We start from the raw sequence: 13,803 nt of genomic DNA on the forward strand, positions 1-13,803 counted from the left end.
TGCAACGCAGACAGAGGCTCGCCTGTGACTAAAACTACCAACTGCAACACAGTAAAATAGACAAGCCAATTTCAATTTTTTCAAAGACATTTATTTTATTAGTTACCAGCAGCTTACTTTCCAATTAAATGTGGCATTTAACATTTCCAACTTAAACTTAACTGAGAAGAGGCACCGTCATGTGATTCAGGTAAGTGACAATGCCACGTAGTTCTTTTTTCCTGCGAAAACTTTTGCGATGGGTTTTAATCAGCATAAGCCAGTCCTTGAGTAGAGAGCTCTGCCACAGAGAAGATGATCCAGGGTGAGGGCAAGACCGAGGGGAAGGAGTGGCCCGCTGCCGCCGGCACACGACCATTCATTTCGTCTTCTTCACGGCCTTCTCTGCAGCCTTGGTTGTCTTTCCGGATACTTCCTTGGTCTCAACAGACTTGATGACACCGACAGCCACCGTCTGCCTCATGTCACGCACGGCAAAACGACCTGGAATAAGAGGGGGTGAGCAGTTAGTAACCGGATCATCATGCACTCATTTTATTGTCAAGCATGGCTAAATTGTGTACGAATAGGTCTTCAAGTACATACCAAGGGGAGGGTAGTTGGCGAAAGCCTCCACAACCATGGGCTTCTGTGGGATCAGTTTGACAATGGCGGCGTCTCCAGACTTCACAAACTTGGGGGCGTCCTCAAGCTTCTTGCCAGAACGACGGTCGATCTTCTCGATGAGCTCGCTGAACTTGCAGGCGATGTGAGCGGTGTGGCAATCCAGCACGGGGGCATAACCTGCATTGATCTGGCCGGGGTGGTTCAGGATGATGACCTGTGGACACATTTTTTAATTAGAACTCTAAATTGCAACTAGACCCCAAACGAAGCTATTCTATTCAAGTTCACAATGCCAACCTGAGCATTGAAGTTGCCAGCTCCCTTGGGAGGGTCGTTCTTGCTGTCGCCAGCCACGTATCCACGACGGATCTCCTTGACGGACACATTCTTGATGTTGAAGCCGACGTTGTCACCAGGGACAGCTTCGACCAGAGACTCGTGGTGCATCTCCACAGACTTCACCTCAGTGGTCAGGTTGGCGGGAGCAAAGGTGACAACCATACCGGGCTTCATGATGCCGGTCTCAACACGGCCGACGGGTACAGTTCCAATACCTGAGAAAAATTATTTGTTTAAGAAATCAAGATAACCTGACTGTTTGAGAAGTTGCAATTTAAACCATTGTCTTTTAGAAAATAACTATTTGTTTTTACCGCCAATTTTGTAGACGTCCTGCAGGGGCAGACGAAGGGGCTTGTCGGTGGGGCGGGACGGGGCCAGGATGGCATCCAGAGCCTCCAGCAGTGTGGTTCCACTGCCATTGCCCTCCTTGCGCTCGACCTTCCAGCCCTTGAACCAGCTCATCTACAGACAGATTCAAAGCAAGAAATAAGTCCAGGTCTAATCCATCATGTCAGCAAGTTTGGCACTGCAAGGTTAAATTTCCTCACCTTGTCACTGCCCTCCAGCATGTTGTCTCCGTGCCACCCAGAGATGGGGACAAAGGCAACAGCGGCGGGGTTGTAGCCGATCTTCTTGATGTAGGTGCTCACTTCCTTGGTGATTTCCTCGAAACGGGCCTGGCTGTAAGGGGGCTCGGTGGAGTCCATCTTGTTGACTCCAACGATGAGCTGCTTCACACCGAGGGTGAAAGCCAGCAGGGCGTGCTCGCGGGTCTGGCCGTTCTTGGAGATACCAGCCTCAAACTCACCGACACCAGCAGCGACGATCAGCACGGCGCAATCAGCCTAAAAATCAAAAGTCAGATAATGTTCAGATTAAAGGTGCTAAATACAGGATTGGGAGCATTTCTACTGCCTCTCAACATGGGCGGGCCAGCAGCTCGCAGTACTAACGGCGATGAGTGCCAACAGTGGCTAAAGTGCTGACAGATGCAACACTGCATCTTAGGGGGAACCGGCAGGTGTTACTGCTGTATAAGAGCAGCGAATGAGTTCGCCAGTGGGGCACTGAAAGCGAGCGGGCTGGCGATGTCAACAAAGCCAGGAAAAGCTCGGATCAGGACACTCACATAGGGAGAGCGACATCATTCTCTGCCCACGTTCGGACTTTGAATTTGCCTTGTATTAACGCTATAACATACCTGTGAGGTACCGGTGATCATGTTCTTGATGAAGTCTCTGTGTCCAGGGGCATCAATGATGGTCACGTAGTACTTAGTTGTCTCAAACTTCCACAGAGCGATGTCGATGGTGATACCACGCTCACGCTCGGCCTTCAGTTTGTCCAGCACCCAGGCGTACTTGAAGGAGCCCTTGCCCATCTGTGGAGGGATAAATTAGGAAATAACCAGATTTTATTAATGTTCTGCTTCTTCAAACATTTGTTATAGGAATAGGGACATATACAGAATACAAATGTCTGTTCAAAATCCAGAAATGTTTTGGTGGTCAGATGATGACAAAATGGAATGGCTGTTAATTTTCTAATGCTTATAAGTTGGCTACTTTTGTTTCAAGCTTGGAAAAAAAACATCAGGATGGTTAATTTGTCTAGTATTTGTAATTTATACTGCTACTCTGGTTTCTGCCTTTGTTATTTTCTATATAACGGTGTCTTGCATATTATTTATGCATGACACCAATACAAATCCTATATAGCTTTGATATGAAGTTTTTTTTTTTATTCAGGAGTCATTTCTTTTATATACTTTTAAGAACTTTCTGCATGATATTTTGTACATGTTTAGAAACTCAATTTGGCTGACACAAGTGGTCACCCACAATTTTAAATACCATACACACCCACTAAGCCAACTTCCTGTTATTACAGCCGTTCAATAACATTGAATACGCAACAAAACAAACGTAACCTTTTATATTTGGTGACATTTAGTAACATTTTATATGTGGTGACATTTAATGGGTAGGATATAGCCCTGAGTGGTGAATATTTCATTTTAGAGCAGCACAGCCTGAGGCCTCTGCTCAATAAAGTGCAAAGTCACCATCACTGCTGCTGGCGTTAAGCCCCACCCCTGCGTGCGCGCACACGGTGTGATTGCTCCACTCTCGTGCCGGCCAGTGGAGCTCAGAGTGGGCACGCTGGCGCCGCCATCTTGGCGCTTCACTCTAACGGTTTCACAGATAAAGATAATATAAAAGACACGTAGAGCTGCTCACCTCGGCGGCTTCCTTCTCAAACTTCTCGATGGTTCTCTTGTCGATGCCTCCGCACTTGTAGATGAGGTGGCCGGTGGAGGTGGACTTGCCGGAGTCGACATGGCCGATGACCACGATGTTGATGTGGATCTTGTCCTTTGCCATTGTTGTAGTTTCTGTCACGAAAAAACACAATAAGTTATCTCTCCGTTATAAGCGCGCCGTCTTTTATTAACGGTGCTAACATCTAACAGCAGCAGGCGGTAACGGGACGTTAATTGAACCGGGAGATATCAGGCCCAGCTTAGTATGAACACTATTCATGGTACATAGAAAGGGATTAAAACAGCTCATTAAAGCAAACATTGCTAAAACACGTCAGTGAAAACCAAGTTGACATGTGACCGTTAACCGTCGGGTAACGGTACCGGCAGTGAGCAGCTAACAGGCTGCTGCTGCTGCTGCTGCTGCTAGGCCTCACTCGGCCGTACGCCAGACGGGACACGTGTTACTCCTCCATGGGCCACGTCCTATTAAGTTCCAGAGATCGCCAAATATCCAGCAGCTATTCCTGCCAGCCTCCCAGCTCCTGACACTTAATATGAGCAGTTGTTGTATGAGAGGAGGAGAAGGAAGAGAAGCCCTCCTAGCATCCTCTGTCTCCTCTCTCCAGCTCCTCTTTGTTCCCTCTCTCCTCCCGCACACACAGCTACTAAACTCACACATTATGAGCTCAAACTCACCAAATAAACACGCAGATATCTATCCGGGTAGCAGAGGCTTAGTGATAGAAAGCCTACAAATGTTCCGTTAATTCCTTCAACAACTGAAATAAATCCACAGGTTTGAGTCAAGTTACATAACCGAGGAGACAAAGTTTAGAACAAAAGACTCAAAATGGAGGCAGATAAACTCACAGCTGAACGTTTATCAAACGTCACACATCAGAAATCGTTAACAGCCCGAGCCGTCATCTATCTCTCTCGCTCGCTCGTGTGAATCAAAGTTGAACTTACCGGTGTTTCTGGATTTTCACGGCAAAAGCTGCTGCCCCTAGCAGGTAACAGAAAGAGGAAGACAAGGGCTGGACCGGGGGTTTTATACTGGATGGGAGGCGGCCTGACTTCCCGTCGCCCTCCGCGGTGCAGACCCCGCAAATCACACACATTCCTGCGAAAAACGTCAGCACGCCACCGGATGAACCGCCTGAAACATGTATGATGAAGTCTCATCCACCAGGGACTGAGCATTTAGCTTAGCACTGACACTAGCGACAACACAAACGCTATAATGGTGATAATAGGGTTCTTAGTTAGACAGAAACACAGTGTAAAAGCACACAGTGGATCGAGTTGTTAAGTTCGTTTGACCCGCAGGTTCGTCGACTTTAACCAATCAGCTGGTGGAGTTGTGTTTGACTTCCTAGTTTGACACGTTTTTCAGCCTGTTGACAAACTATAAATAAAATCATGTCATGCAGAAAAGATGAAAACATTTAGTGAAGATGAATACCAGTAAGTGTTATGTTACATCAAGTTTGAATTATAATAGAAATACTGATATTTTTCAATCATAATCACATACAGCTTCACCCACTTATTACACAAATGTTGCATAGAAATAATGTGAGGAGGACAGGGTGTATTTTAAACAGGAAAGTAAAACACACAAATGATTCTCTGCACACAGGCAAGTGGGAAGTGGATTTTTCATCATTAATATATATATATATATATATATATATATATATATACAAATCAAATAACTATTTCAGACCATAACAGCACAAAGCCCCCCCCCCCCCCACACTGTAATAAGAAGATTATCTAAATTCCAAATTTGCATTCAAACAGAGCCCGGACCCTGAAAAGATGAACTCATGCTGTGCTCAAGACACCTTATCTTACCGCTTGTTTACATATACAACAGACGCATATACATAAGTGTTTGATTAAATTAAAGGTGATGTTCTTCAGGGTGAAGTGTATCTTCAGGGTCAGCCGGTTTACTACTTTACAACCAAAAGACATGGTAGGCAATTTATATCAACTGCCACAAAAACTAATTGTTTGTTATCCTTGTAACTTCTCTCCTTTGTGAAATTTGTTGTGATTTGTATCAGCTTACTCTCCGCATCTATAAAGTAGCTAAGGTGTCTGCTTAATTAGTATTATTTGACTTATCGGGGGGAAATTGACTTATCTTAAAGCTGTTCATTGTATCCTGTTGATGTGTTATTAAACCTGCAGTAGGCAGAATATTTTTTGGTATCATTGGGCAAAAAATCCATAATAACCTTTCAGCATATTGTAATTTAAGTGTCCTGAGAGAAAACTAGACTTCTGCGTCTCCTCATGGCTCTGTTTTCAGGCTTTTGGTGGGCGGTGCTTGGTATTTCCTCAACTGATCTCAACATGGCTGCCGGGTCACAAACTTTCTCATTTTACAGCTAAACAGTACACTACAAGATGATTCTGAAAACATCTGAGGAGAGAAATAGGCATTACAGTAACATAATATTGATTCATATTTGATCAGCGCTGCCTAGTTTGACCGTTTGATCGGAGTTTGTGAGTGATTGACAGCTGCTCAGAGACGGCAGACTCCAGATCAGCTCTGATTGGTTGTTTTCCTCCGGTCTGTGAAATCTTGCAGATGCCATTAGGAGCACCAGAGGACACAGAGACACATGATTTTTTTTCAGATAACCTGTGTCATGCACCACTGTCAGGATATAGTGACCGTTTTATAAAAATAACTTTTTTGATTTTCTATCTACTGCTGCTTTAACTTTAGAAAAAGGCCTGTTTTGTCGCTTGGATGCTACTTGGGGGTCAGGAGGTCAGATTCTGCCTCTTCCTCCATCACCATGGCTGGCATGTTGCCCAGTATAGAGGCAGCTGGCATCCCCTGGCACACACCCACACATCTAATGTCAGAGACACACTCACTCTAACTACTCGCTCGGCTTTCCCTCCAGTTCAGGTAACAGCCACTTCGACTTGGCAGCTGCTGCTTTCACTCAGCGGAGAGCAGAGCAGAACGACCATGGGGGCGGGGGGTAGGGTGAGAGGCAGGCCGGGGGAGATATGGGGAGAAGAGGGACGTGATAAATCGCCTGAGGGGCAGAGAGAGAGTGGCAACTTGTTAATAGAGCTGTAAAAAGTGAGTGTAAATGACCAGAAGTGTGGTTTCCTCTGCTGGAGTCATAAAAAGAACACTCGAGTGATTAAAAAGCACAGAATGGTGCAGACTTCTTGTAAAATGACATTATTTGTTGTCAAATTATTTTAAAGAAATCCCTGGTAAATGTCAGATACATACAATGGTTTGCATTGTATGTATGTCAGATACATACAATGCAAACTAAGTTCTTGTTTGATCACACTGTGATTTAATTGAAATTATATAACCCGTCTGACAAGGCTCTATGTGTAGACCTACAGTACAACTAGTCACAGCACAAAGCATTATGTACTTTTAAATATCTTCTGACTCCACATGTCGCCACAATGTTGAGCAACTGCCATTCATAACCAGAAGCTTAAAAATGCAGTCTGAGCCGATTTCAATTAGATTATTATAAAGTAAAAGTAACGAGCTACACTGAGACTCAAATATACTTTGAAAATGTGAAGTTTTCAATCTTGAAAGCAAGGAATACACAGCTTTCCTGACTTTTGATTTCATTATGGAAGACAAGATATAAAACACACATTTTCTAACCCATAAGCCTAAATTGTAGCTTACATTATGTGTAAACCACGACCGTAACTTTCTCTCAGCTGTAGGCTCATAGGAGGTGACTGGTTGTGCTTACATGAGAGTAAAGCAGCGATATTTTACCGTGACAGCTCTCAGTCTGGGACACAACAATGTGGACCTGAAAGCCTTATCTCTAGTGAAGAGGTGTAACTATATGGCCCGAGGGTCTGAGTTGATGAGTAGCTGTAAAACGACTCCACTGGGTGTAAAGACCCTGTTTAGAGAAGATTACTGTCACTCAAGCATACCTGTAGGGCAGGTAAAAAGGAACTATTTGAGCTCTCTCATTGACGGGGTCAATTGGTTTGACACAGACACGGCAGTAAAGAAACAGACGGGGATATTAACGAGGAAGTGACAGCGAGACACGTTTCACAGCCTACAAAAAGGTGGAGCAAAGAAACTTGGCAGAGACCCAGAGGTGTACTCAGTGTTCAGGGTGACACCAAAGTACTTCACCTGTTTCACCAGTGATGGAAGAGTAACGCTTTATCATAACCATCATTTATAAATGCTAAATCCATAGTTAATTACACTTTGGTAACAGTTATTTTACTGTTAACAAACAATGAAATGACAATTAATAATGTTTAGTAACTATTAGTAATGCTATAATTTCTGTTATTTATAATATAAATATAATAATATAATATAATAATTTGTTTATAAATTATGTTTTGTATCATAGCTGATAAGAGACGATAACAATTCCATTCTGATTATATTAGTAAAGTATTTATTATCAGTTTATTGTTGCACACATTATAACATTTTATATACTTTATAAAGTATTTCTCTGTGATTTGATTGATTGATTATTTGTAAACCTTTAAGAAATCGTTTGTAAAACATCTATAAACATTACATAGATAGAAACCAAGTATTAACCATTGACAAACTATTAACTATCTATCTAAATATTGTTTATAGATGCTATACAAAGTATTTATTAACCATTTAACAAGGTATTATAATCATCATTTGCATCTTTATAATAGCCATCCAAATAATGTTTATAGATAGTTTACAAACCAGTTATTAACCATCAACAATGTGTTACAAATATCTATCTATCTAATGTTTATAAATGGTTTACAAATAATTTCTTAAATTAAATTAAGATTAAATTAATTAAAATAATATCTTAATCATTAACAAATACTTACTTAAAATAAAATCAATTATAGCATTACTAATAATAACTAAATTAATTAATTATCATTTCATTGTTTGTTAACAGTAAAATAACTATTAACTAAGTTTAATTAACTATCAATTTAACATTTATAAATGATGGTTATTAGTATAAGCACTTAGATCCTCTACTGTGGTAATTCAAAAATTGACCTAGAAAAGTATTAGCATCAAACTTTACTTAAAGTACTTAAAGTTAAAGTACTCATTATGCACAATGGCCAATTCTGAATTGTGTATATTACATTATTGGATTCTAATAATTGATGCATTAATGTGTTCATCACTTTGGCCGAATTTCAAGTCAATCCATCCAGTAAACATTTCACCTCATGGTGGCGCTATAGAGGAGAAGTCAGGGGTTAAGTCATGAGGATTGATCCTCTGGAGACCATGAGGGTAACATGAAATAGTTGTTGAGATACAGTAGATCAGTGTGGACCAACTGAAGGACGTTGCCATCCCTATAGAGCTATACTCCGCTAGCGTGGCTAAAAACACACAGCTCAGCTCATGAAGCCTCGAATGATCTGATAACCGAACACAGCGAAGTACAACAGCTGTGCTCTTCTTTCAGACACTCACTACAGTAGGGTATGAGTGTGTGTGTGTGTGTGAAAGGGAGAATGTGATTCAACAGGCAGACTGGCAACACGTCAGTGATGAGTCATTGGGTATGATGGTGGTGGTTATAGCAACGAGAGATGTGACCATTTTACAATGACTGAGAAAAAACTGTTAGTACAGATAGATGGATAGATAGATAGATAGATGGATGGATGGATGGATGGATGGATGGATGGATGGATATATATATAGATAGATAGATAGATAGATAGATAGATAGATAGATAGATAGATAGAAAGATAGATAGAAAGATATATAGTTGGATGGATGGATGGATGGATGGATGGATGGATGGATAGATAGATAAATAGATAGATAGATAGATAGATAGATAGATAGATAGATAGACAAAATACCACAGCTAATTTCTTTTATGTGAAAACTTGTCAATAAACCTGATTCTGATTTCCTTGCAAACAATAACTATGTTCAAATTTTCTTCCATTCAGCCACAACAGCACTGACGTCAGCCACTGATGGGTGACAAGGTCTGGCTCACAGTTCATCCCAAAACTTGGATGGGGCTGATTTCAGGGCTCTGCACAGGCAAGTTTATCTTCATTGAACTTGGAAAAAAGCATTTCTTCATGGACCCAATAGGAAAGGGAGAAACAAACTGTTGCACACTGTTGTCTGGAGCACTTCTGAGGGGCAACAGCAATAACCTGAGGAGTAGCGGGATGATTTACAGGATGGAAAAGACAAAACCTCTAATATGCATCCAAATAAAAAAGGAAATCACACTTGAGTTGAAGTGATAGACATATGCAACTGGTGACAAGTAGACATTACCTCGTTTTAGGGGCTCACAAGCCAAAAAGATTGGGACCCACAGCTATAATGTATATAAATAACACTTAATCTAAATAATCTTTGCTTGTTTCGTGTGAGAAACTGGATACTTCATACTCTTCAGCATCTAAAAGTTATTAAAAAAACACACAGTTTATATTGGGTAGCAACATCAACTGGTACTTCAGAGTCGTCTTTTTCTGCCAGTTTTAAGAAACATGACTTGGTGTCTGTGTGGGTGCGGAAAAAAAAGGCTCTGACTGATTCTGATCAATGCCAACATTCAGAAAATCCCACAGCAGCGGCATTCATGTGCAAGAGTTTAAGGTAACTCAATCTAAATACCAATGTCATCACACTGTATGCAAATAGAATCTGAGCCAGAGGGGGACAGTTAATGCAAATAGAGCACATTTACAACACTGAGCCAGATCCACATCTCCTGCAGCCTGTAGGCCCACGCTCCCCCCACGCTTCACACTTGCAAACAAAGTATTCCCGTTTGGTGTCCATGCTATCGTCTGCATTTGTTTCACACCCTGAGTGTGAAGGAAATGTGTTTATCACATGCATATGACAGCCTCCAGGGTAGGTGATTCAACTTTTTAAACCCACCTCTGGCTCTGATTGCACCCTCGAGCCAGCCTAAGAGGGGAAATCTCTTTAAATCACACTGCCTGTTTAAAATATTGTTAAATTTGTTTTTAGGTGCTCAGATTCTCTTAATGTTAAAACAAATGTGCATCCTGCTTCAAAGAATAGTGGTGAGCTTTCTGGCATAGTATATCCCGAGCCATACAACTTATGAATGTCATCATTTTAAAAACTCAAACTGGTCTCTTATCAGTTCTTTTTCACATATGTAGGCTGCAGGTACAGTATGGGGTAAAGGAAAAACAGTTGAAATTTGAGGGTTAAGGACAAAAAGTCACTAGAAAATGAATAGAGAACTGTTAAAATAATAGAGAAAATTGGATCTGAAGGTGGACTTACAGGAGATATTGTTCATAATCAGTTTTTTGAGGACATGATACATATCTGGCAGCAACCTGAATGATCAATAATCACGGCTCAGCAATGCTCTGTTGACAAAATAGATCAGTTCCCTGCAATCAGTTTTATTTCCAGCAACATATTTATTCAAATAGGCTACTCCTGACTTTAGAGTTGTGTTGTGACTAATTGTAGATTTTAATAATAATAATTATGATTATAATTATATATATATAATGATATATATATTATAATCATAATTAATTTTATTCATAAAGCACATTTCATAAAACTCAGACACTTTACACAGTTAAAATGATCAGAAATAAAAACAACATACTATATAAAACAGATAACATTAATCACACATTAAAAACTGATAAATAAATAAATAAATAAATAAATGTAGGCCATTACTTGTGAAACAAGTCATAATTAGCACTACAGACTGGGACTGTGTCATCACAAATACATTTATTGGACTAAACTAAATATTCAAATAATTCTTTAAAAACAAAAAATCAAATATAGCCACTAGGCCTACATTAAATGATTTTAGATGGTAAACTCATTTTGCAGAATAAAGGCTCCACATGTAGTGTGTGTGCGTTGATGTGTAACACATATACAGCATGTAGTGAGTACTTGCTCCCTTCCGACTGCATTGTCATCAAAATGCATTAGCACAATGCTAACGTGAGCTAATCCTAGCTAGCTTCAAGCTCTTTTAAGTTAGAAATGAGGATTTGAGACGCCAAGAAATAATACAGAGGTCACTGTGTTGTTTAATAGTCGTGAAAAGGCAAATATAAGGCAATTATTCACACCATACACGTTTAACGTTACATTAATGAAATAGAATAACGTTAGCTAAGTCAATAACTTCTCATGCTAATGAAACGGCTAGTTAGCTAGCCGTTGTCTAATCCGCAGGTTTGCACTTTGAACCTCCAATAAATAAGACAGGACTGAGCCAGCTACATGACAGATGGAACAGTATGGAGGAGGTATTTAACGAGTGAAGTTTTAGTGGAGTAACAATAATCAATGGATAAAATAAATGGAATGATGGGAATATCATGAAATAGGGGGGGAGCGATAATTCCCGTTACACCACACCGGTTTCATGATAAGAACATCCGGGTCATGCATTAAAAATCTGATGCAAGCTTCACCACCTTCCTGGTAACAGCAGCTCCACATGGAGCTCCACCCTGATAGCAAACTGGGACACATATTCCAGCCCTGGTGGAAGAAGAACTTTAGTACTCAGAGCTTTACTTAAGTAGAAGTAGCAATACCACAGTGTACAAATACCTACTATGTTACAAGTAAAAGTCTTGCATTGAAAATGTTACTAAAGTGAAAGTATGTAAGAAGGCTATGTACTTATAAACTATGTAAGTTACTGCACTATATGTATTTGATACCTGTAGTTACTTTGCATGAGAACATTTTAAAACCCAACAATGAGCATATAAAATACAATGCATTGTTATACAGTAAATTTAAACCACCCAACAGAATAAAAATAAATACAGTTAACTCTAGCAACGACATTATAATGCAACTTAAATGTTATGTTGCAATGACAGAGCCCATTTTGGCTGTATAGTGAGTACTTTTACTTAGTACACTTTCTTGTTGAATGAGGGAGTTTTACTTGTAACAGAGTATTTTTTAAATTGTGGTATTTATTTAAGTAAAAGATGTTAATACTTTCACCACTGGTAGTACATTACCCATGTGATCATCACTGGTTGGGGGTTATACACTCAACTCCACCAGTTAACATGCAGGGCTAGAACAGCTGCTTTGATTAAGAGCTGTTATTCAAAACGTTTCTTTCCATTTTGACAGCCCAGAGATCACTGCTAATATTTAGTTTCTTGTGCCATCTAGTGGCTGAAGAGAAAAACTGGGTTTCATAAAGCAGCCTAAAACCCTCTGATGAAGGTATTTATTGTTGATTGCGTTTAAAATCCAGCGACAAAGTCAGTAAATTCAGGTGTTGTGGTGTCAAAACTCCACATGTGGGTCTTGAAAACTCAGCTCAGCTCAAGTGGAAGCAAACACAATCTGTGTGTTTACACAAAGAGATTACCAACCTCTGCAGACAGAGTAAACACAGGCTGCATACATACAATGTGGTGAGTCCAAACAAAGTCACTGAACACTGACCTAAAGGGTCATAGCTACAATAGGCCCTTTTCACAGCAGCTCTTTGGACATTGCAGGGTAAGCACAAGTGTAATTATTATGGCCCTGATCCATTTAGGTGGGCCGGGGCCCTGGTAGCCTGTTGCACATGTTGTCACACTGGACTGGCTGACACACACTAAATAGAATGGGACCATAATTAATATGATCAATTACACCTGTGTTTACCCTGCGATGACGTGTCCAAATGGATTCTGTGAAAACTGCCTATAGAGGACACTGAGGACCTGTCCCTTATGGGGGTTTACCATCCTACGATTACACTGGAGTTTTATTAAGCTGATTCTGGTATATATATATAAAGTCAACATTCTTAAATTTGTTTATTTTTAGGCCACAGATTTTAGTTTTGCAAAAACAAACTAGATTCTTTTCAAAATAAAATATAAAGTAAAACATATGTAACAAATTTGTACAACCTCACACATTTTCAATTCACAGAGAAGGTAAATAAATTATAGCATCCGTTTAAAAATTTCAGTTTTTTATAAAAGGAATAATTGTTGTAGCTGAAGACATGATGACAGATTAAAAACAATGCAAATCCACATATTTCTTAGAAACGTATCTCAAAAATAAGTCTGGAACTTCGACTAAAAAATATAAAAATCCTGGCAGTCGAAGGTGCTTTGGTTTTCTGGATGAAACTAAAGAACCTTATCTTTCTAAAGATATGATAAAAAACATCTTCTAGAAATATGATTTAGCAAAATATTGCCACTGCTATCAAATATAAGGCTTTTGGTGTATTACGTATGAGAAAAGTGCTTCAGTGTAGAAGTGGTCAGAAAACAGACACACAAGTTCAAGTGCTTAATGACACTTCCTTTGGTATAGTATAAAACACACAGCCCCATCTCGTTCACAGCTCAAGAAATACTTAAAAACATACAAAAAAGATCACTGGAATTGATTTGTTTTGGTCTGAGGTGCTGTATAGTCCACGTATTATAAAATGCAAATATCGCTGGTTATAGTGTAAATATTCATCTAATACAAAGATTTGTATCTTAAAGGAACAGTGTGTAGGATCTGGTGGTATCT

The 13,803-nt window shown here is 40.0% G+C and overlaps 1 protein-coding gene across 2 annotated transcripts; it reads right to left on the reverse strand.

Moving 5' to 3' along the window:
• Window positions 1-69: 69 nt before the first annotated feature.
• On the reverse strand, window positions 70-4,337 carry LOC119502961 (elongation factor 1-alpha). 2 transcript variants are annotated; one of them, XM_037794326.1, is made up of 8 exons: window positions 4,184-4,337; window positions 3,189-3,343; window positions 2,150-2,329; window positions 1,497-1,793; window positions 1,260-1,410; window positions 904-1,160; window positions 586-820; window positions 70-483 (listed from the first exon to the last, which is right to left on the reverse strand). In XM_037794326.1, the coding sequence occupies exons 2-8, from the start codon at window positions 3,330-3,332 to the stop codon at window positions 359-361; spliced, it is 1,389 nt and encodes a 462-aa protein (XP_037650254.1). In that variant the 5' UTR covers window positions 3,333-3,343; window positions 4,184-4,337; the 3' UTR covers window positions 70-358. The 2 variants fall into 2 exon arrangements, with proteins under 2 accessions (XP_037650254.1, XP_037650255.1); XM_037794327.1 differs by lacking the exon at window positions 4,184-4,337 and adding an exon at window positions 3,911-3,934.
• Between the last annotated feature and the right edge of the window lie 9,466 nt (window positions 4,338-13,803).

This window comes from Sebastes umbrosus, chromosome 15, assembly GCF_015220745.1.
Source record: "Sebastes umbrosus isolate fSebUmb1 chromosome 15, fSebUmb1.pri, whole genome shotgun sequence".
Lineage (NCBI taxonomy): Eukaryota > Metazoa > Chordata > Actinopteri > Perciformes > Sebastidae > Sebastes > Sebastes umbrosus.

What these genes read in the sequence shown, in the direction of transcription:
- LOC119502961 (XM_037794326.1), bottom strand. Translation starts at nt 3,332, where the DNA reads ATGGCAAAGGACAAGATCCACATCAACATCGTGGTCATCGGCCATGTC. An exon ending in TGATCACCGGTACCTCACAG is followed by an intron (nt 1,794 to 2,149) that starts GTATGTTATAGC and finishes TTTGATTTTTAG; the next exon opens with GCTGATTGCGCCGTGCTGAT. An exon ending in GGACGTCTACAAAATTGGCG is followed by an intron (nt 1,161 to 1,259) that starts GTAAAAACAAAT and finishes AATTTTTCTCAG; the next exon opens with GTATTGGAACTGTACCCGTC.